Here is a 25,326-nt window from a genome sequence, read left to right as displayed (position 1 = left end):
TAGGCAGTTATTCTCAAATACCTGCAATTAAAATTTATCATACTCAGAAAAGTATGCAAGTCTTGTATGGTCTTAGGCAGTGAGTGTACTAGGATGGCTTGAACCTTGCTAGGCAGGGAACATGATCCTTTAGCAGTAATCAGATAACCTTGAGACTCTGCTCTACTATCAGAATAGTTTTCAGTACATTAATACGAAGACCATATTTGTTCAGTCTCTCAAATACCATCTGCAGATGTTTATTCTCAGATGTGAATGCGATTAACTCATTGTCTGAATATGGGAATAGAAAATTAAAAGCAAAGAAAACTTAATGATGGTACGCTGAAAGGTTGCTGGTGTTCGAACTCGGAACATTGAATTCAAATAACTTGAAACGGGTAGTTATGGCAGTCTTTGGTTTTTCCTCTTCAGCACTTTATCTTATAGTATGCCTTTACTAGATCAGTCTTTGGGAATATAACTTTACCCTACAAGATGAATCAGGTAATGGTCAGATATGTTTTAGTCATTTAACTGTGTATCGTCCCTGCAGGCTGTAAATGTTCTATCCTTTATTTCAACTAAATGTAGGGGACTAGTGCATTGAAACTTTTATTGCTGAAAGTTACCCTTGTTCAACATGAACTGAAATTTTTGCTTGGTTAAGGCAAGTCTTTTATGATTGAGTGAACATGCTTGTACATAATGCACCCTCTTCGGTTATGCAATGTTTCACATCATGTTTACTTGAGGTATTGTTAACACATGACTTAATTAAGTCTGGGTATAGTTTAAATGCTTCATAAAACTGATTTAAGGTCATTATTAAGTATGCTGCCAGTGTGCTTATCTGAGATAGACCTAACTGCAGCTTTTAATTGAGTAACACCATCAATCAATTTTCTATTATGAATATCAATAAGTAGGTCAAAATGATTGAGAAAATCAGCCCCAGTGATACCTCTGTTAATTTTGGCAATGATAAGTGACCATTGAAATTGAAGGGCTTGCAGTAAGAATGACACAGCTCCACTTTGGTAGATTTCGTGTTTGTGGGTCTTTTTTGTTAAAAAAAGTTGTTCTTTGCGTTGGAGTAAAAATCTATTGAAGTAGCCATGAAAAATCATTTCTGCTAGCACTTTTAATGCAGAAAAATGTATAGAACATAAGTTAAAAAATGAATTTTTAAAATTTTTATTTAGTTTTCCAAAACTTTAAAATTGTTGAGCTGGGCCCTTCTTGCTGCAAGCCGTACAATTGTCATCCAAGTACCAAGTCGAGATTTAAAGTTCTTACTCTGTAAGTTGGGATCTGTGGGCCATTGATAGCATACAATGCATTGCAGCAAAGAGTAGTTCCTGCTATAGTTTCTGGAATCAAGGACACATCTGCTTCACTGTTAATTAAAAACTGTTATCCCGATTTCTTATGGGTGACATAGTTGGAATTTCCAGCAATTATAATTCCTTGTAGCAGAACTGGCTGTGGAGTCTACTGCTGACTTGTGTTTTTCGACTCTTTCCACTCATAAGGTTGCTTGTATTTTTCAGAATAGCACTTGGTGCCAAATTTGAAATGCTAATAAAAATATTTACCCTTTTCATCAAATTACCAAAACAAACCTCGAACGGCTACTGCGGTTTCTGCTGAATTTGCGATCACATGGTCTGGAGTCCTGTACAGTTTGGAGCTCTAATGTGACAATTTTCTGCTGTTGTTCTTCCACTATTGTATTCTTGCCTACAGCAGCCAATTCCTGGCATGAGTTTAGCTGTTCAAATTTTGTCAGCCATTGTGGCCAGTTTATTTAAAATCAAGTCTCTAACCACTATGATGTGTTTTGCAGCATCTGCCATCTTTTCCAGCCATCGAGATTGCAACATATTCTCTGACATGTCTAAACCTGGAGATTTCATTCTAAGAAGGAGTTGGGTTTCATGTTGTCAAGTTCCAACCTGGTGAGCAGATGTTTAATGCTGTGGTTTTCACTTTCTGTAAAAGTGTTGAGTAATCTTTCCTTAACAGTTTGTTGCTCGTAGTCTTATGATATCCATGTGTTCTTCATAAATCCAAATTCTAATTGGGTGATCAAATAATTGAGTATTGCTTCTTCACTCTTGATGCCACTAATTACAGGGTTCGTACGGTCCTTAAGAGTCCTTAAAAGTCCTTAATTTTTTTGGAATCGATTTTTGGTCCTTAAAAGTCCTTAATTTTCGCCAAAATCAGTAGAAGGTCCTTAAATTTAATCATCTGAAATTTCTGTCTGTTTTTACGGCTGCCATTTTGAATGTGAATTAGCAGTTTAGAGGATATATTTTTGGCGATTCACTGACGTATATGGTTATCTTTTGAATGGGATTATGGGTATTAATTTGTTTCTATTTCTAATATAAATGATGGGATACTCAAGTTTCTAAGCAAGAAGTGAAACATAAGCATTTCGAAATTCATTGTTTGTAATAAAGAGCTCTTAAACAATTTTCGCTTTTGGGGATGTGAATTCTTTTATTAAACGGTTCTAAATTTGGCGACTAATCAACATTTTGGCGATTACAATTTCTATAGAAAATTTTTAATTTCAAAATCTGAGAATTTTTCGATGATTTTTTTAAAACATCATAATTTTGATAGATTTTATGTGTAATATATTGGAATTATATTTAAAAAATAACATTAAAATAAAACATTTTTATTTTTCACTGTCATATTATAAAGTTTCATTTTGGCAACTTATTATACAATATTTTGTATCTGAAAAATAAACAAGATATAATGCTATAAAGCATAATTTACGAAACATCTCTTAACAAAAACAAAATTAACTATGTAATTAATTAAAAATATCTTGTTTTTAATTTTTTCATAGTAAGCATATTTCCCATGTAATTGTCTCAAAATATTCAAAATTCTCAGAATATGCATCAGTTTTCTCTATGTAATTAATTTTGCACTTTTTACCTCCTTTTTTTTTTTCCAAAATATTTCTGGCTTTTTGCTGTTACAGAATTGGTTGGGATAATTTTTCTGTAGTATTTTTGACATTGCAGCTTGGAAAATTTAGAAAGATTTGAAGGCAAGATTTATAGACCCACGATTCTAGAAGATTCGATAAATATAAGACAAAATGAAAAATGTCTCCATGGTATCAACGCGTAATGGATGTATTTTACAGAAAGTTTCCAATGAATTTCTTACTTTTTGGAGAATGTCTGGAAGACTAATGAAGACATACTATTTGAATGTTTTACTCCTGATACTAGAATCATTTTCTTAACATGTTTATCTTCCCTTTATTTTCTCTACTTTTCACTAGACACAAGCATGGAAAATATCAAAAATGCTTCTAATCTTATCACTTGGGCAGGCATTATAGAAAGGTTTTTTTTTTTTATTTATTTATAAGGAAATTGAAAACTTACAATTTAAAAGATCCATCTAATATGTCTTAACGCATAATACACAGAGCTGGCACTAAGCATTTTCCCATCTGATGCAATCTTCGTGGATCCTAAATTCGACTGCATAGTGCCTTTCTAAATTCTGCTTCCAATGCCTGTCTAAATTCTAAAAGTTTTGCCATTTCTAGATTTTTTTTTTTTTTTTTTTTTTTTTGGTGTGTCGCTAAATTCTAAAAATTCTGCCACATCAGCTCTGTAACTGGCCTTTACAATATATATTTCATATTTCTTCTGAAATTCATATTACTAAAGAAATTAAATTAGCCACTTTTTCTATACATTCTAAATGCATTTAGTGTTTTTTAGAAAAACAGAATCAGAAATCCTTAATTAAATCCAAAAATTCTAAAATGAAAAGGAAACATGTTGTAAAAGGAAATGAATACATAAAGAAAATTATTCCTCAAAAATATGTGCAGTTATTATTATGTAAATTACCCAAAGGTTTATTATTTCAGCCTTTATTATAATGTTCCCTTTCTATTTCTTGTTATGATAGAGTTACTGAGCCAGATTAAATTAAAATTAAGTTGTATAATCTTTGACCACTAGTCCACATTTTTAGTTTGAATTTGACTGTTCTTGTTTAATTATATCACCGCAAGATGTAAGCGAAGCATCAGAACATGCCTTTATGTTTGTTCTAAGTTCTTTTTAAATAAGAGGCTTTTTTAAACCTTTGTCTGATATTGTAGTTACTTTCAGACATGGTGGTAATTTGCTTCACGTCTATCGTGGGTTTTGAACTATTTAACTTTTACCAGATCAAATAAACCCTCATAGGTACATTGCGGAGAGGTTGACAAGTTAGGAGATAAAGCACGCAGAAACTAGGGAGAGCATTGGTTTGCATATTGAGACAAATCTCTAATTGTTAGAAAAGATGCTAAAATAGAGAAGGAAATCGATATGAACTAGACAAAATGTCTGGGAAGGCTTCAAATTAAAATGATGGATAAATATTTTGTTGGGTGTTGTTAAGAAACATAAATGTTTTGTAGCTTTCAATGCGTAATTATTCTAATATCCTTTAAGAATCAGTGTCGTAAATTACATGCATTTTAAACTGTGAATTTTTATTAGATTTTGATTTTAATAGGCCTTTTTTAACAAATACTGTTAAAAAAATTTAATAGTGGCCATGTAAATCAATGACTAAGGTTAATTATTTACCTAATTTAATTATTTATAACTAACTGCTTACATCTTTACATATTAAATCAAGTTATTGCCTTTCATTAATACTCACTGTGATCACAAGATAAAACACAAAAATGTAGAAATTCAAGTATAACTTATTCTTTGCATCTAGTGAGACTTAAAATAATGCAAAACAACCTGGTGCTTTAATGCCTTATTGGAACCTGAAAGTATATTAACTGGGTTACAACCCCTGGAAATCTACACAAAGCTATGACACTAACTGCATCAAACAGAGCCTGACTAACTTTCAACAACTACCAACCGTGCCTACATCAGGCCTTTCAGGTTTGTTCTAATCAGCAGGTCTCTCTCTAGACGAGCAGCAGCGGTGATAACATTCAATCTTTTGTTATGAATGATGCTGATTATGATCTTGCTTCTCATTTTAACCTATGCCATTTGACATAAAATCTACCTGCTATTTACGAAACCTCAAGACCAGCGGTTCTCAACCTTTTGACTAACGTGTACCATCTAAACAAAAATTGAAAACCTTTAGTACCACTACTAAAAAGTACTGCTACCACTTACTGTTTTGGAAGAAATAGCTCAAAATACTTTGCTTGTTTGTGTACCACCTATTTTTTTCTTGCGTACCACCGGTTGAGAACCTCTCCTCTAGAATGACCAAGTATGTGACAAAATGAGGCATAAAAAATCAACATAAAGCTAACTATTAGTAAAATGTAAATGTCACATATCTTCTTTCAAATATGTCAAACCCATTATAAATGTAAAATATTTAATGCTACTTGATAAACCGCATGGAGTTTTATTTTATTCTCAAACTTATTAATAATTATGTTCATTAATTCATGTTTAGTAATAATGCATACTACTTAGGGATCTATTTTATTTTTAGGATGATATTGCAAAAGTGAAATTCAGGCATAGAATAATATTTTTAATTAAATTTATTCAGTTCCCATTTGCTCATAGGTCCTTAATTTTTTTCATTAATGCTCCTTAAAAGTCCTTAAAAGTACTTAATTTACGTGTGCAGAAATGTGTACGAACTCTGTAATTAGGAATTGGGCCTCTACTTAGTAAAACCACATCTTTGATCTTTTGGCCCAAATGGTGAAATTTTCTTGCTCACCTTGCTAGCATTTGCAACTTGGGCAGTTTTATCATTGTCCATGGTAAAAATGTTGCAGTCCAAATTCACCAATTGTTACATGCCTCTTTCTTTTATTAATTATTTTATTAGTTGCATGTTGGTTCAAATGCTTTTTGAAACAGGATACAATCAAAACACACTTGAGACAAATTCTAATTCTTTTTATTCAAACTATATTTTTTAGTTACTATACAGTTACTGTTAATTCAGTCACAATCTGGATGGTTACAAAATTAAGTATGGTGTGCGGCAGCATTCATAGTAGGATGTTAAAAACACACCACAAGGCAGTAACTGTAATTTATTTATTACCTCTTATGTCAATTAATAGTTAAAGGAATGTCATTTACTAATGTGTAAGTCATTGTCCATTGCATGGATTACTTTTTGAAAATGGTGCCTGTGTCTGTCAAATGATGCCCCCTATGCACAACACATTCATCTAGGTGGCGTTGGAAGCTTGCCATAACTCGGCGTAACGTATTCCCTGGGACATTGCCGACGGCAGTTCTGATGCGATCCTTCAACTCAGGAATGGTCGCACAACGTGTTCGGAAAACTGCTTGCTTCATGTGGCCCCAAAGGAAAAAGTCTGCGCATGAAAGATCAGGTGAGCAAGGCAGCTAGGAAATGTCACCAAAATGGGAAATTACTCTACCTGGAAATGTCTGTCGCAATGGTCCGTCCATCTGGAACTTTCCCATGACGTCCCAGTTGACATGTTGCCGAAATAGACGTTGGTTAGCAATAACAGAGTAGTTATTTTTGAAATAAATTTCAGCAACAAAGGCACGATGCTGTGCACTCCACCGATCCATATCATTCTCACACTCGAAATGGCAACTCATTAGGGCACGAATGCAGCACGAGTTGGCCCGCATTCACGCAGTTCGTCATTGTACTATGCGAGTCAAATTACACTATGAACGCTGCTGCACCCTGTATAAAATAAAATTTTAACAGAAGTTATATATATATATTTATATGTTAAAATATTTCATAAATTTACTAGATCATTTTTAAATATTTATCTCGTGAACTTATGCAGCAAAATCTAATTGACATTTTAAGAGTATTATCCCCAGCCATCATCTAGCAGTAACTAACTTTAACTATTACCATTCCCAACAGAATCATAAAGGAAAAAATAAACCTAAGTTTTACTGTTAGCCAACTGAAATGTTACACTGTTATCTCCTGGAGCTGCAATAAAGGTACCTTTCTGGTGTGTTTATTCAGGGTAGCTATATAAAATGCTGACACACAACAGTATGTATGAGTGATTCCATAGAGTGCTGTTGGTGGAATGGCACCTGAAATGTGAAATTCTGCTTCAGATGCAGTGGCCTGCTAGATCAGCAGATTTGTGTATACAGTTACATGTCCCGCTCCAAAACTTTCCTGATCTTCAGCCTGCATCTCTTGAAGAATTCTACTGCAAAGCATGTTTAGTGATGTCTTTGTAAGCTTTGATTGATTTTGTGATCTTTCATTTCAACTTGTTATTTATCATTGAGCTTAAACTCAAGTTTGCGTGAGCAAAAGTTGAAATTATTTTATTTTCATTTAGATGCATGGAATAGCTTCTATTTTTATTTGCAATTTCAAAAACCTTTGCAGACTTGGATTTACAGTTAAAAACCTGTGTTGAATATTTGCCAAGTTATAATGTATGTAAATATCATGTTGCGAGCTGTACAGTGATGATAGTTTTTCAGAAATACCTATCTTGAAAATAGTCATAAGTATTTTCAGAGCTAGAAATTTAGTAAAAAGAATTAAATAAAAAGATATATGTTAAAGATCTTTTAATAGATCTGCCATGATGAATTTTAAAGAATAAGATATTCCATTCAATAATATGCATCCTGGTCATAAATTTCCCATCATGTTTTGCTATTTAACATGGGAATGGAAGCAGAATTTTGTTAGATGTGATTTTTGAAAAGTGAATTGAGTTTTCGATTTTATTCAAGTGAAAGATTAGAACAGCATTGAACTGAACAAAATGTATAAAATTTAGTTATTTCATGGGAAGAATATGTCAAAATAAGAAATAGTTGTTTGAATAAACTGTAAATTTTAATTATTTACATTTTTTATTGAATTTTATGTATGCAAAAATATTAATGAAATTTTTTAAATGAGTTTAAATTTTTTTGGTACAGCAGATTTTAATATTCAGTATTATTTTATTATTTCACCTAAATATTTCTGCAGGTATTATAACAATGTTTCAGTAGGGTGATTGTAATATTATTGAAACTGCTCAGTAATCATAATTAAATTGTTTTAGATGGCATTGATGGCAAGCATGCTCGTCGGACAAATTCTTCAGGCCCTTTGGGAGAAATTATGGATCATGGACTTGATAGTTGGACGGCCTTATTCATGCCAACATGTATGTATTCAGTGTTTGGTTGTGGAGAATATAGCTGCAGTCCCCTCAGAGTATTTTTTATTTTATGGAGTGTTCACTTGTGCTTTATATTTTCTCACTGGGAGAAATACAATACTGGAGTACTCTATCTTCCATGGGGTTATGATATTTCTCAAATGGTGAGTTTATGACAAATTTGTTGTTTCTGCAAAATTTTGTTTTTGGGTATGTGTTTTGAATTCAAAGTGTTTAAGCTCCTGTATTAGTGGTTGTACATTGTTAGCAAAATATTAAAATATGCAAAAATAATTTTTCCTAGTAGGGAAGAAATGCTGGCAAAGTAAACTTAGTTTTTTTGTAGCAGAAACTTATTTTGATATAAAAGGCAAAGAGCAGTTTGAATTAAAAATTTGTCAATTTTGCAGCTCTGATTGCTAAATGTAAAAGCTGAAAGGTATGTAGACCCACACAGTATGTTTTGAAAAGATTATGCAATTAAACATCTCTTAAACAGTTGGTCATATGCTTATGGCTGCAATTAAGAATGAATGAAGTAAGTAAGATTTCAGACTATGGCAGTCTTTTTAAATCACTTACACATTTTACTTAAAATATGCAAAATTTTAATTTTCTTATTCACTTTATTAGGAAAGTGCTTACAGCTGGTTGTTCATCTTTTCCAGATAGTTAAAACACTTGGTGTGTAGTATGGTAAATTGGCTGAAAAATTTGCCTAAATTATATTAATGTCATTTATCGAATGATGAAAAACCAATTCCAAGTGTTATAAAAAAATTATATAAGATGAAGAAATTTTGAAAATTAACTTTTAAACAAATAAGAAATTAAAACCCTTGCATCTTTCTTCATCTATTTTGATGTAAAAGGTTTCTTTCAGAAATTTACTTTTTAAAAAAGATTATTAATTAAATTTGTTAAGTTTGATGGTGTTAGCTTTAATTGTAAAATTCATCTAGGGAAAAGATTTTTCTCTTGTTAAAACTGGTACTATGCATCTGTAATCAATAATTCAAGCAAAATTATGCTATGCACTCTTTTTAGTACATCTTTGCTGTTATATAAAATATTCTTGAAAAATATAAATAAAATCAGTCTTACTGAAATGTTGGTCTGTATATAATGCCTTCAGATATTTAGTAATTTGCAGTAGCAAAGAAAACATTCATAACATTTAGCTTAAATCTGTCATAGCAAGTAAAAATACTTAAAAGTAATATAGTACAAAGTCCGTAATCCGGACTCCTCGGGACTTCGTCGATTCCGGATTATAGATCATCAATTTAAATCTGGTAAGATGGCATGCAGAAATTGTACAATTAAAAATATGAAACCGTAGTTTATGAAATAAAGAGCAATTATGATCTAAAGGGTATCAAAATTTACATAAAAAAAGCTTATTTGTTTACTTTACTTTTTTCTTTCAATGTAAGTTGTTTAAGTTGCTTCGTTTTTTTGTGTTAATACTTTTTCTTTAATATACAGACATAATTTCTTGTTAAGCTACAGAGTTCCACTGTTCAAGTCCTGTAAATGCTGTGTCGAGAATACCGACTAACTTGTCAATCGAAACTTTTTCGTTTTCAATAACCTCTCTGTCACTTTCTTCACTATCGGAAGCGGTATTTTCTGGATCTAGAATCATACTACAGATTTTGCCATCCGTTAATTGATTGATGATTGGGGCATTGTCGTCGCAATGAAAAACTTCTGTTATATCATCTTCATTTATTACCACTTCTCCACATTTCTTTACAAAATCCAATAACTGGAAAATTTCACCTGTCCAAAAACCTTCAAATTCACAGCTATCATCTTCATCGTCCTCACCGTGAAATATGGTAGCTGGCCATAAATTTTGCCAAGTATTTTTTAACATATCTGGACACACATCTTCCCAATGCACATGCGTAAACATGCATTAACCGTCTGAGCGGCCAGGGGTTTCGCTAAGAAAGCACATTCCCAAAATTATTATGAGAACAAATTATTTTTTGATTTTAATGTAAAAACTCTTCTGGTATTTCATATCTGAATTTTTTGTTGATATATTGCCTTAATTTCTTTGACATATTTTAATATGCACGTATATATACGTTCTTACAGACATCACAAAAAATATTCTAGGCCGTATATATACGGTTAGAGGGTTAATGTGCCTGTGTAAAGCATACAGAAAAAAGTTTGTGTCTTTGAGGTCCGAATTATAGATCATTCCAGATAATAGACGTCCGGATTATGGACTTTGTACTGTATAACTAAATTTTGAGCATAATGGGCCAAGAGTTAAAAGCTTGGGTATCTAAAGGAGGGGTTACTGTACCTTATTTGCTTTGTGTTCTAAATACGTGCTTGTTGAATTTTAACTTTTGGTTGAGCATGATAGTTCAGGTTTAAAAGTAAAAATTTTTTTCATGAAAAATAGCTTGGTTCGTAGTTTTATAATTTTAAAAGGCAAAATTCCTTTCATTAATCAAAATATTTTTTTCACGATATGTCATGTATTTATAATGATTTGCAACTGAGTGAACTTGTAGTAAAGCTGCACAAGCATTTGAATAAGCATTTTAAGTGCAATTTAGTACTATGCAAATAAACAAAATTTCAAATTTTAGAAAATTCATCATGGTTAATTTAATAGGAATTTTTCATGAATTCTTAGAAATGAAAGTTTTGAAAGTACACTATACAGGGTGTCTCCGAATGCCGTGTACAAACTTTGAGGGGAGGTAGAGAGCATCGTTAGGAGCCATGATTACATTGGAAAGCATAAGCCAAAAGCTATAAGTGGCACCATACTTGAGCTCGCAAGGTCGGCACGTGTGGTTTCATCATTTCAAACATGCATAGTGTGTGATAGACTTGAATCATTTTTCAAATGCTGACTTAGCGGATATCCACTTCGTGTATGGCTTAGCCAACGGAAATGGATGTACTGCTGTTTGGTTTATAGGGAAAGATATCCAACGAGGCAGCAACCGAATCATCAAATATTTGCTTAGTTGCATGAGAACCTGGCAGAACGTGGATCCTTCAGAACCAGGATTGAAGGTACTGGGCGGCCGCAAAGAGCATAAACACCCATATTCCCATGTCCGCCAATCCATGTCGTGCCGGTGTTGTGCGGGCATACATGCCAATGGCCACAATTTTGAATACCTCCTGTGATGCTTTTATGTCATACTTTTTATTTATTTATTTATTATTATTATTATTTGTAATAAAGCGCTTTACACTACATTCTGTGTTGTTGCCTTACTGTCTTTGTGACTCTTTATCTCATTAGGGTTATGTTTCCACCTATGCTTTCCAATGTCATTATGGCTCCTCTTGATGTTCTCTACCTCCCCCCCCCAAATTTGTACATGTCATTCGGGGACACCCTTTTGAAGTTATATAACATTTTCTGAGTAACTTTTTTTTGTAATAATCAAGCATCATGAATGCAAATTTTTCATTTGTAAATCTTTGTTTTTGAGTGGATAATCTGTTGGCATTCAGTATTACTTTTAAGTTCTTAACATGTGTAAAGAATTTATTTATTCACATCTTTTCAGATACTGGGGTTCAAATAAAACACACGTCATAACTGCTTTGTTTGCATTCTACACAATTAATGGAATTTTCAGCCAGTATAGGTAGATTCTTAAAAATAGACCTTATAACGATTTATGTGCCACTGAAAATCAAAAATATGGTAGCAGCTATAAAAAAAAAAAAAAAAAAAAAAAAAAAAAAAAAAAAAAAAAAACAGAAATTTTCTTTTTAAGGACTCCAAAAGTTCTATTCTAGTAGCACTTCTCAGCTGCTCATAATTTAATCTGTTTACACATGCATAGAACATAATGATGGATTTAGCATAGGGATTTCATTTAGGTAAAGCCATACATTAGTTAACAGTATATAATTTATGTATTTCATTTTTCTTTCATTTAATAGCAGAAAGGTTATTAAAAATAACTTGAAATGTGGATATGCAATTTTTCTTTCATATAAAGCATTTTAATTTGTCTTTTTGCAAATCTTTAAAAAGATTTCCGTATAATTTATCTTAGGATTGCCACCGACATGATTTATCATGATTTATCTTAATATTAGGAGAAAGCTCCTAACAATGTCTTTCCCTTGTACTGGCATTTTCTTTTTATATCAATGTATTAGAAAATATAATTCTGTATTAAATTAATCTTAAGTACAGTCAAAAGTCGTTAATTTGGACACCCATAATCCGGACCTCAAAGCTAAAAACTTTCTGCGCATGCGCCGCGTTGACACATGCGCATAGATGTTTAGGCGTGCGCGTAAGACCTTTACGACTGCGCATATGTGTGTGCACAACCGCAGAATATGTTTTCGCATGCGCGTTTAAGGTATAACGAACGGTATAAGCTAAAATTATCTAATTATCTATTTCAGTTAATGTAGATGTTTGCGTTGTTCCTTAATCTTCGAATTGGATGCGGCTTATTATTTTTTGCAGACTGTAAGAGCAATTTTATAAAAGTAAACTTGAACTTTTGATTATGTCAAATAGAATTTCCGATGCTAGAGCTCTCAAAGGATCTACGAAACGAAAGTATGTTTCGATGTCCGTTAAACAAAAAGTGGAATTGCAACAAAAAATGGAGAATATTTCAATGACATGAAGAAGGTGACAGAGAGGTTAGTGAAAACGAAAAAATTTCGATTGACAAGTTAGTCGGTATTCTCAGCACAGCAATTACGGGACTTGAACAGCGGAACTTTTTAACTGAACAAGAAATTATGTCTGTTTATAGAATTAAAGAGAAAGAATTATCACATAAAACGAAGCAACTTAAACAACTTGCATTGAAAGAAATGTTTAATAAAGTAAACAAATAAATATTAAGCTTCTTTTTGTAAATTTTGATACCCTTTAGATCATAATTGTTCTTTATTTCATAAATTACGGTTTCATATTTTTAATTTTATAATTTCTGCATGCCATCTTACGAGATTTAAACTGATAATCTATAATCCAGAAAAATCAATAATCCGGAATCGCCGAAGTCCCGACGAGTCCGGATTAACGACTTTTGACTGTAATTCTTTAAGCATGATTTTGTTATTTATGTTCTTACTATCCACGTTTATTAAAAAATTAGAAGGGAGAAATTGCAAACAAAACTCCTAAATATCTGAAATCTATAAAATTTGCTAATGTGCACAACCCTTGGTCCTGAGGTGTGCAGTTTATCAGAATTCTGCTATATATATGTAAATGCTTATGTAGTAATGCTTAAATGAAGTTTTTGCAAATAATATACTGAATAGAATTTAGAATAAAATTATGTGAGTAACATGTTGTAGATAATGTATATGTTATATTTATTTTATTGAATAATTTAAAAGTTCCTTAAAATAAGTATCAAAATGTCATCATCATGGCTTTTCATTTATCTATTCCATAATTTGTTCCACAATTTTCTGTTAATTCATAAACTAAACAAATGAATTAAAATTAGGCAAGGTTACCGTGATGAGGCTTGATGTAAATTTTGAATAAACCTTTTTTTTTTTTTTCAAAATGTTTTTGCTTCTGAAGAAGAGGAAACTGTCAGCTTGCCTTGAAATGTATAGAGTACTGTTCAAAATCTACACCACTCTTAAGATTTTGCCTGATTTTAATTTTTATATTGATGTGTTTCTTTTCTTTTTAAATGAATAAAAATTTTTAAATGCATTTTCTTTTTCTGAAAGCTGTAAATTTTGTTCGAAATATGAGAATTTAATGCTGTGTTTCAGATTATTTTAATAAAAATAAGGAAGATATTACCATTGTGTTGGTTTATGCAGAATGTAACATTTGTAGGTATTTGTACATTAAGGAAGGAAAAAAATTAGCTGTGGAAATTATTTTAATAATACAGTGCTCATTTTTTTAAGTGGAATGTATGTTTTCTGATTATTTTTCTAAAATTAACATGCCAGAATTATAAAATATTTCTAGGTGAGTAATGCAGGTTAATGCTGATAAGAAAGGAACTTTAAAAGTACCATAAATGCATTAATATTCGTGAGATGCTAGTTTAAATCATAACTTCCTTGAATAGCAAATTGTTTTCCATAATTTTCTCATGTATACATCATCAAAGTCATGCCAATACCACAGATTTGCATTTTTTGCTGCTACCATTTATTTATTTTCTTTCCCCCCTTTTTAAGCCCAGATCAGCTATTGGTCTCGAAACATTTTGCATTGGTTCACTGTAAATGGCATGTTACTTTTTAAATTGTTCCCACCAAATGTTGCCCAGTATTATATTTAACAAAATTACAGTACCTAGAACCATCAAATTTTGAATAACATAATTCTGCACCCGAACATGGGCACATGGAAGCCTGAAGTCTGAGTTTTGAATTTCTTTTATTATCTATTTCATATTTTGTAAAACTGTAATGACTTTTTGATTAACAAACTCAACGATTTCAAATTAAGCAATGACAACTCTATACAGGCAAAAAACATTTTTATCTTTAGTGCACAAGACTGCCTGTCAGAAGTTCTAAAGATATGCTGTTTTAAATATTTTGTGATATTGCTGTCGAATTGAATTTTATGTGGTTTAAGTGATGATATTTAATAAATAAGGGTAACACACAAAATGCTAAAAAACACCTGTTTGGGCATAATATAAAATCTGAAAGCTTTCAGATTCCCCCCTTTTTTTAATGATGAAGAAAAGAGAGAGAGAGAGAGGAATATATTTCAAAAATTATAATATAGAAGTTTTAACCTGGTTCTACTTAAATTGAAATTCATGACAAGCCTTTTTAATGTGTTTTCTGAGAACAACCATTTCATAGATATGCAGTTTTGGTGGGCTGCTGATGATACAAATTTTATTTGATTTCATAATTGTATTCTTTTTTTTTAAAGTTGCTTATTTTTTTTTTCTTTTTTTTTAGGTTTTACTGTTGACATTTTTAGTTACATATTTCAAATCCTATAGGTATTGGAAATTTACTGTCCCATTCTTAAATATAGGAAGTGGAGAAGTTATTGAAATATTAATCTATGGTAAAAGTGCATTCTTTATTATTATTATTTAATGCAAATAAATGTATATCTCAAGGAATGACTAGTTTATCATTCATTTTAGGTTCAAAGAAAAAGGGTTGTACCACTCAACTTTTTTAGTATAACTAACCTGATAATTTTTATCTGGTGTGTTTAATATTTAAATGTATTCTGTGCAATGCTGTAAAAATATGAATATTATATTTCAAGTAAATGGATAAGTGATGAATTTCAATTTTGAAATGAATCTTGGGTAGGCTGAGAAAGTTGATTTTTTTAAACTGAAATGAAAACCATCATATTTGCCAGCATATAAGATGCACTTTTTCCTTTGAAAATAGGTCTGAAAAATGGGCTGCATCTTATACATCAATACTCAGTTTTTGATTACATTCATTTCTGGAAATTTCCTGTAATCGAAGTTATGCGATTTTTTTCTTATTCCCTTGCGGAGTGAGGGAATATTGCAGTTACGTAGAGCTCAGTGAATACACATGTACTGTCATCAATGATTACAGCTGGGTTCGTTTAAGCTTTCCAATTTTTGTGAACGGCTTCTAAGTTTGTGAAGTTTCTACTGTTCAATTTTCTTAAATTTGTTGGCAAGTTATGGCTCAGAAACAACATGGGCATTGCTATAACATAGCATACAAGCTACGTGTGATTGATTGCATATGCTAAAGAACATGGAAACAGGGCTGCAGAGAAGCATTTCGGGCCTCTCGCAACTGAGAAAATGATGACAACTTGACGGAATTATAATGATCAGTAATAAAGTTTTATCCTTGAAAAATGTGTATAAAAAAGGGGGATGCATCTTAGAAGCCGGTGTGTCTTATACGCCGGCAAATATGGTACTTCATTCGTTTATTCAGCAGCAGCAGAATATGTTTCCATTCTCATTATTTTAAGTACGGGTGCATTTTGAAAAGTAAAGATACACTGTACGCCAGAGGAAAAGAAAAGTTTTGGTGAGCAAGTTGGCAATACAGGTGTTAACCTTGAACCATTAGCTTTCTCCTCGCGGTCATTCAGCATTTCTATGTTGATTCTGGTTGGAGTAGGTCTGGTGTGCTGCGCCGATTCAGAATCCCGCCAGATGCGAAGTGCGCTCCGTCATATGTTTTCTTCATGCAAAAGGTCAACGACCAGCGGATATTCACAAAGAAATTGTTTCTGTTTATGGGAATATTATGAATCGACAAAATATAACGAAATGATGTCGTTATTTCTCTGAAGGTAGGACCGATGTTCATGATGAACAAAGAACAGGTCGGCCATCTGTGATCTCTGATGCCCTTCTTCAGAGAACAGAGGAAGCAACTCGTGTGAATAGACGTCTCAAATTGAAAGAATTGCATCAGATCATACTGGAAGTGTCAATGACAACTCTTTATGAAGTTGTGACTGTCAAGTTAGGGTACAGGAAATTGTGTGTTTGGTTGGGTTCCAAAAATGTTAACGGAAGAACACAAAAAGAAAAGGATGGGCTATGCACTCGACCTTCCTCACACGCTATGCAGAAGCAGGTGATGAGTTCCTTGATCAGATTGCGACCGGTGACGAGACGTGGGTTTATCACCATACACCTGAATCCAAGCAACAATCAGTGCAATGGCACTGTTCGAATTCACCAAAAGCCAAGAAATGCAAAACTTCGATTTCAGCGAAAAAAATCATGCCTTCTGTTTTTTGGGACAGACAAGGCATTCTTCTGTTGGAATTTATGCCTCCCTGAAGGACAGTTAATGCTGCTACATATTGCTAGACTTTGAAACATCTTCGAAGGGCAACTCAAAACAAACGCAGGGGAATGCTGACAAATGGAGTCCGCTTGCTTCATGACAACGCTCGGCCTCACACACAGCTCATAACTAAAGCACTACTCAAACAATTCAAATGGGAAGTATAGGACCATCTGCCATACAGCCCGCACCTTGCGCCCAGTGATTTCCATTTATTCCGTTACCTGAAGTCACATCTTGGTGGAAAATCATTCCACGATGATTATGAGATCAAAGATGAAGTTGAAATGTGGTTCCGACAACAGGCGGCAACCTTCTATGACTGTGGGATACAAAAGCTTGTGCACCGACTTAACAAATGTTTGAATAACGGAGGTGATTATGTCGAAAAATAATAAATAATCCAGTTAATAAGATGTAACTGACGTATTCTAAATAAGTGTTTTTTTTTTAAGGAATGCGAGCCATTGTATCTTTACTTTTTGAAATGCCCTCATATGTAACATCTAAGAGAATTCTTATATTAATAGCTGTATATGCACTAAATTTTGTATTTCTGAGAAATATCTTTGTTCTTATTAAACACAGCTCTTAATATAGTCCATTGTATTCTTATTGATAATTATAACAGTTCAAGCAGTACAGCTTTGATTTTTAGTAGCTTACATCATCCTAAGGATTCATTTCTTAGGGGAATCTAGTTTGCCATCTGGATTCCACCTTGCTTCCATTTGCAGTTGTCCATCAGTGATGTTGAAACAGAAGTGTGATGCAGCTTTAAAGATTCCATATTGCTGTTCTGCTTGGCAGGAGATTCATTTTTTGCATCATTTCAGTTGTTTTAGCAGAGTAGTAGAGTCAGTGGAAGATCGTTAACTTGAGTTCGAAAGCTGTTTAGATCTAATCATAAAGTTTTGTGTTTATATAGCAGTTATTTCCTTGAATTATTTAAGGATATATTTTACTGCTGGTTTTCATAACATCCAGATCATGAGAATAATTTCTAGATCATCAACAGAAACGTTATAACAAAATACAATCAAAGCTCCTTTGATGGACACTCACTCTATTTCACTGCATACTGCCCATTTATTAACAGTTCCTAAATCACCAGATCCTCAAACTGAGAGATCACTGCACTTCCATATAGCAGACACTTTCTGGTAATAGCTCCCATGAGTGTTCACTAAAGGAAGGTTGGACCAATGGAACACAACTTAAAAGAGGCACTTATGAATGTATATGTTAATAGACGTGTAATAACTGGAAACCAAGTTAAAAAATTTAACATTTGTTTGTGTAATGATTTTACTATTGATATGGGCAGGCAATGCTAAAATCAAAATGGAACCTGAAGGTATGTTTCATGTAATACACTGCATTCAGTTTAAAACTGGTCATGAACTAGAACTCAGAATATATAGTATTCTGCAATAAATGCTGGGAGATGATGTCCTTCGGTGCACATCCAGATGATTTGTCTAATCCTAGCATCTTATGGAGCACTCCTGTATTATATTCTTAATGGCTGCAGTAATGTGATCCTTCAACTCTTGTGAAGTATGTGGATGTTGTCCATTTCAGATAACCCCACAAGAAAATTATCTGGAGAGCTTGACAGGCTTTTGTCATCTTGATGAAATTACTGAATGTGTTCGTAGCTGACTTTGCTGTATGACAGGTTCTACTGTCTAGTTGAAATTAATACTAACATTAACCAAGTTCCTGTATGGCAACAAATTGCATGATAGTATGTTGATAGGTCCCTTTATCTAATATTGTTTTGATGAAATGGATTGTACAGTTTGTTGCTTTCACATGCGACACTATAGAGCAGTTTTCTGAGGATGAAGAGAAGACTCTACAAACACATGGAGTTTTAGAATATCATGTTCACTAACTCTGCTCATATGCATAGCTGCTAATGTAGAACCATGCTTCAAGTGAAAATTCTGCAGTATAATACTGTGATGTCATTACCGATGGAAGTCTTGAACCCATTAGCCGTAGGACATAATTAACATAGCTTTTGTCTTTCACTGAGAAGAAAACTTTTATTTAGGTTATGTAGGTAGAATTTTCCCACTGACAGCTGTGCAGGTAAGCCAGACAGATATATATGCATATCTTGGTTAACAATCGAAAGATTTGGCATTTTGAATATCTGTGCAATTTCTGTTAGTACAGTCTTCCTCTGTTTCACGTGTAAATACAGACCCCATGTCATGGAATTTCTGTATCACATCCAGAATTGTGCTTTTCACAAAAGAATCCATCCCAAATGTTGCTGCAAATTTAGCATAACTATCGCTATATGAATTAGTTCTACAGTAGTATTCAGCAATGAAAGCGCATATTTGGCATTAAATTGCATGGTGAAGACTCAGTATCTAAACAACAACAACATACATTAATAACGACATTTGTAAAGTGTGGCAGAAAGTGACTCACTGAACAATACAGCCTTTGCTGTGCTCCCTCCATTTTTATCTTTTCTTCTGTCCTCTCTTTGAAACCTCCTTCCCCCACATCCATCTGCTACAAGTACTGCCTTATTTGAGCAATTCTGACTAACCTCTTGTTGCAGTTGAAAAACTGAATAACGTTTGAGGCTGGTTTTTACATTTAGTACATTGCACAAGAATTGTACCATTTAACAGTCATCCATTTTACAAGTAGATAAGACATATTGTAGTTGTAGCAGATCAGTATACATATTCTATCAAGAAAGTTTATGAAGGAATTACAGAAAATCTTTAAGCAATAGCACTTTGTCATGATGAACTGTTCCATCTACTTCCTTTCAAAGTCTGTTGCATGTACACGTTGCATGCAGTTTCACAAGTATCTCATTGCATTTATGTAAAAAGTGGTATTTATGGATTACGTTTTTGGAATGAATTTACAGTGCACTATTCCACAAGTTTTGGAAAAAACTGATTGTGATTTTAATTTTGGATCTTTTCTTTGAAATTCTTGTATTTGTTGTTTTCTTTTCTTATTTTATTCTTTATTACTTCAATGTTAAATTATGTTTGAAAATCCAAGACTCACACCCTATTGAGAAAGTTGCGGTTGAGCAGTTAACACAAGACTTCTTACATTTCAGTTTTTTGTGCACCAGTCAAACAGTTTAGCATAATGTTTGCATGCATTTTTCTCATTCTCAGTTTCTTGACTAAAATTGTATAAACGCTCACTTTCCCTAAAGGTAACTCTCAGTAATCATTCCAGAGGTTAGTCATTGTTCAAGCTGCATGAAAGATAACATGCAAGCAATAATTTGATTTGTGAGTGCAGTTGAGGCCATCGTGATGTCATATTATCAATTGTATTTTGTTACCTTTCTTTATAACATGAAGGATGCTGGCTGCTACAGCATGGTTTCTTGCCTCAACACTGCAGCATTTGAAATCATCCAGACTTGCATTTCTCTTATGCTTTGGCATTTGATTAGACATGTTTTTCAAACATAGTATTCATGCTTGATTCTGAAACTTTCTACCATATTTTCAGCACCCTTTATTGACCCGCTTTTTCTATCATCGTCCATAAGGGCATGCAAATACCCATTTGATGTATTGAAATTCCTGACATAGCTATAGAACTATGAATTTTTTGAGCATAAGTTTTACCAGTTCAAGTAGCCACCTCCTTTTTACCCCCTGAGTGGCATGACCACCTTATCAACTCATGAAATTTGTTGCTATTTGGTGTATATTGGCTTATAATTTTAAATATTTTAACTTTCTTTTATTATGGAACTACCTTTATTTGGAAGTTTATCAAGACAGAGCCTAAAACAAGTAATTAAAAAATTAGCTAATAAATGCTGTTAAATACAATTCTTCATAAGCGAATTCAAAAAGCCGTATCACGATTAAAAACCTTAGATTTTAGACCACATTTGCAAATGATTTGCCATAGGCCACTTTTAGTGCAGCGATTCCTTATACAGTTAATTAATTCCCTGTGTGTAGGGTAGATACTGTCCATACATATAAAGCTTCATGTTCACTGGAGAAAGACGGCTCTAAATGTCTTGTTCTAGTTGATTTAGCCACAAAATTTTAATTGCACTTTGCATGTCAAGAATGTTTTGGAATAATTAACCCCTTAACTGCCGCGGGCGTATATATACGCCTTGCTCAGCCGATGCGTTAACTGCCCCAGATGCGTAGCCGATGCGTTAACTTTGCGAATAATTTTAGGTGTAGCAGCGCAAAGCAAATGATAGCAGTTTGGAAGGACGTATATATATGCCTGGGGCAGTTAACGCATCGGCTGAGCAAGGCGTATATATACGCCCGCGGCAGTTAAGGGGTTAAATACATGTATAGTAATCTTGTTTGTCTCGATAAGATGTTAGTTAGATGTAGTTATGATGAAATGAACTAAACCATTAAAACTGATATATGTGTATATATATATAATAAGAAGAAATATTGTAGTATATATATATATATTTCCTAAACAGTAACAGTATATATATACTGTAAAAAATGTGAAAAATTTGCTTGAAATTATCGAACAGCTGGTGTACCCCTGCTCAATGCTTAGGTTCCATTCTGTTAATTATGCTTCAATAAAAGTGATCATGTACAAGTCCATGATTATGTATTTATTGGAAGAAAAAAGCACAACATACCCAGCTTCATCTTCTGTGTCACCTGCTTCATTTTATATATTATACTTTAAAAAGTGAGCAATGAGTGAAAAAAGTTATAATCACAGGAGTTCAAATTAAATTATAACGAAATAATTCACTGCAAGCTGTTGTAAATTTAGTGTTATAATAGAAAGAAAAAAATGTATTTTTGAATTCTTATTCTTCCAATGATAGCAACATTAAAATACGTCTGAGTAGAATGAGACCCCCTTTCCTCAAATAACACTGCAAAGTAAATTATTTATTGCAGAGATTGTGGACTTACATTTGTTTTGACATCATCTTCAGGGAATTGGTGTCTCAAGAATTGAAACTGTATCCTTGTTTCTGAGCCATCTAATGAACAGTCTGGCAATTCGGAAGTAAAATTAAATTAAAAAGTGTTTTAAATGAAGTGAAGTTGTTCATTAGTTTCCCAACTCCAATAAGGTTCATTAGTTTCCCAACTCCATCTATATCCAGAATGAAGTTGTAGAACTTAGCTAAATTCCATTCATCAAATTAAAAATAAAAATTGAATTAGACTTGCGTAATTAAATGGTTGGAAATAGTGCAAACTGCATTTTCCAAAAAATTGTAAATTTAACCTATTGGATGCATAAAGTAAATGAAATGATCAAATAACTTCATGAAATATTAAAAATTACAAGCATATTGGAAAATTATGGAGGAAATTTATAAATTGCAGGTAAAGCAGCTAAGTGATGTGAAAAAATTTATAAATTTATAAATTGCAGGTAAAGCAGCTAAGTGATGTGAAAAAATAACATCGAATGAAATTAGATATCATGAAAATGGTGCGATACATGACTATAGGCCATGTGAATAACTGGTATTTCTTATTAAAAAAGAAAAAAGAAGTATGTAAATTATGAATGCAAAACAAAATTAAATTGACAATAAAATTTATGATAAAATAGCATTTTAATGACTTTAATATTTAAGTTTAATGTATGCTTGACATCAAAGGAATTTATAATCTTTAAATGCATAATTTTTAAACTTTTGGACCAAATTTAATGTAATAAAAAACATTTTAGTGATTCAATCCAAAAAATAATAAAATTGAAAACTTAAGTGCAAAAAATGTACATTACATATTGTTAGACTCTTGTAGCTTTATGTTGTTGCCCTGTGTCATAAAAGAACTGGTTTTAGCCATTGTATATACTTTTATAGTCATGGCTTTTTGGTTACTGTTAACTTGTAGCATCAGTGAATAATAAAAAATAGCAGAAGAGATAGTAGGAATTATGTTAAGTATTCCTACTATCTCTTAGAGGGCTACCTAATAAATTGATGGTTTTGAAATGAAATAGATGGCTTTGAAATGAATTAAGAAATTAAATGTTTTACTAAAATGACACTGTTTTCAAAACCATTGGATCATATGCCAACATTTGCAAGAAAACTATATCCAATGCAGTTATTAGTCATTGCAATTATTAATCTTTGTAAGTACTTAAGTTCTTTGTTTTAAGTTGTTGGTTGATGGATTATGGCATAGGTCTCAGTCTGTCCTCTAAATGTGAGCATTTGTGACTGGCTTTTAGAATTGGATCATGTTTGCTAAAAGGTAGATAGATGAATAGGATAAAGCTAAACACCTTGGAGCCAACTTGTTGATCTTTGGCGAACTAAACTGGAAACAAAGTACTGATGTTCTGTGATCTGTCTACTTCCTTTATTGTGGGCAACTCTTTTTCTAAAGTAAAATCTGAGTGTTCCTGACTCCGTAATAGAATATTTATATGTATTTTTCTGTAATAATTTTTTGTTCTTTTAGCATAAAATGTGTGTTTTAAAATAAGTTATTTATGTAGGAGGAACATTTGCTATGTCATTGCCAGTGAGCTTGTATAACATACACTGGTAAGTATTTGCATTTATATTACAATCCCTTTTATCTAGTCTCATTCAGTTGGGCATGTTTTTATCAAGCCATTTTTTTTTTCATTTCTGTTCTTAGACATTGAATTATTTCATCCAGGTAGTAAAATTAAATAAGATCACTGCTAATTGTAGTTCTGAATGAAAACTTTGAAGTTTGCTTCTTTAGTCAGTGGTTGATAGCCATGGCTTTTGAATCATAATTGTTCCCATGTGCATATTTTTGTTGGTTTTTATTTTATTTTTAATTAATTTGAATTGTAGAATTGAAACAGAACATTTAATGTATTGAAATGAAACTGAAAGCATTGTAATATAATAACAGATGTACAAATTTTAGATACATAATGAACTGAAATTTGGAAAAAAGTACAGTGAAAATATTGAAAACATAATCTAGAGAGAAAAAAAAAAACTACTTTAATAATATGCTGTGGGGTTCCACCCATTATCTAATAACTAAATGTGGAGGAACCTAGTGAACAGCTAAGCAAGCAATTGCTTAAGTTCAGGGAACAGAGACGTAAACTCGAGAGCTATTAATTACCCTTTATTGTTCAAAAATAAGACTTAACAGATGGACACTTTGTCAGGGCATACAGCCAAGCCCCTCAAAATAATAAGAAGTAAAACTTAACTAATACTTAGCTAAAGAGATATAGCCGAAGTTATCAAAATTCTAATTAGTTGGTCCCTAAATATTGAATAAGTTGGTGAAGCTATCAAGGGCCTGTAATATGGTTGAGTGTAGTAACAGCTTAAAGACATAGCCAAAAGGCAAACACGCGCTAGTCAGAACTCTGAGGCTGTCTTTCGAAGTCAATGGAACTTTGACCTAAATACTACTCTTAGTCATTTGCATTAAATGTGATTCTAAAAAGACATTCTGCTAGGAAATTGTAAACTGAAATTAGGATGGACAGAAAAGTAGCTTTAACCAAAAATAACTGTTAAAACCTTAGGATAAACCTTACAGTGCAAAGAAGAGTTGAAAAAAGGGTCTTCAAGGAAGCTACGATATGAAGAAACCAAAAAATGAAGTTACCAATGGCACATCATAAATATATTGTGGGGGTTTTAAACGATGAACATATTAATTAAACAAAAGACATTTTAATTTGACAAACGATTATTACATAAATTTAACATTTACAAGAATTAAAAAAGTAATGATTCATCAAAGTTCGTTTTAAACAGAAGCAGCGTCTCTGATCCCACATCAATCGTCTATCATCTCAATACAGTAATTCCCAAAATTTTGCATGGCTCCTTCGGAGCACTTAGTAGTAGAGAGAATGACGTCACGGCATCTAGATTTCTTCACAGCTCCAAGTGATCAGCACTACAATATTGAAAAATTTCAAACTTTTAAACAGTTTATTTGCCATTGTTGTTATCTGTATGAATATGTGATGGTATGGTTGTGCTTCAAGACACAAACTGAAGTATGAAATAGCAATACTTGTAAATACTCTTATGGCCGCCGTTATTTAAACTGCCAAAATTATCGATACATGACAGAACTTTATCACCAATCAAAGTGAAGTATTTGGCAGTTGTTAGCATGTTCATTATTCCTTGGTAAATTAAAAATTGTTTGCAACTTTTTCGCTGCTAACAGTTTTTGATACTATAAATGTAGTGATAATACACAGCCTGTTCAGAGTTTTTCTCATGATGGAATTTTTTAGCACTATAAATGACAGTAGTTAGAAATGCTGACCATTTGGTGAGGAGTTTATACGTCACAATAATCAGGAAGCACCAAAACAGCAATTGCAGAAATTTTAAATACAGTCAAAAGTCGTTAATCCGG

At 32.5% G+C, this 25,326-nt stretch overlaps 1 protein-coding gene across 5 annotated transcripts in view; it reads left to right on the top strand.

Moving 5' to 3' along the window:
* LOC118195777 (ethanolaminephosphotransferase 1-like) overlaps positions 1-25,326 on the top strand; it is a 154,118-nt gene that overhangs the window by 66,465 nt on the left and 62,327 nt on the right. For all 5 annotated transcript variants that reach the window (XM_085809845.1, XM_085809847.1, XM_085809844.1 and 2 more), the window contains 3 exons: positions 8,063-8,325; positions 15,095-15,206; positions 23,444-23,492. In XM_085809845.1, the coding sequence (XP_085665971.1) occupies positions 8,063-8,325; positions 15,095-15,206; positions 23,444-23,492 (424 nt within the window). The remainder of the gene's footprint in view (positions 1-8,062; positions 8,326-15,094; positions 15,207-23,443; positions 23,493-25,326) is intronic.

The sequence above is a fragment of the Stegodyphus dumicola genome, chromosome X2, assembly GCF_044657685.1.
Source record: "Stegodyphus dumicola isolate Sdum_Otavi_A_Nest chromosome X2, ASM4465768v1".
In the NCBI taxonomy this organism is placed as follows: Eukaryota; Metazoa; Arthropoda; class Arachnida; order Araneae; family Eresidae; genus Stegodyphus; species Stegodyphus dumicola.
The sequence above is the reverse complement of the archived record's forward strand: the minus strand, read 5'-3'. Positions and strand labels throughout refer to the sequence as shown.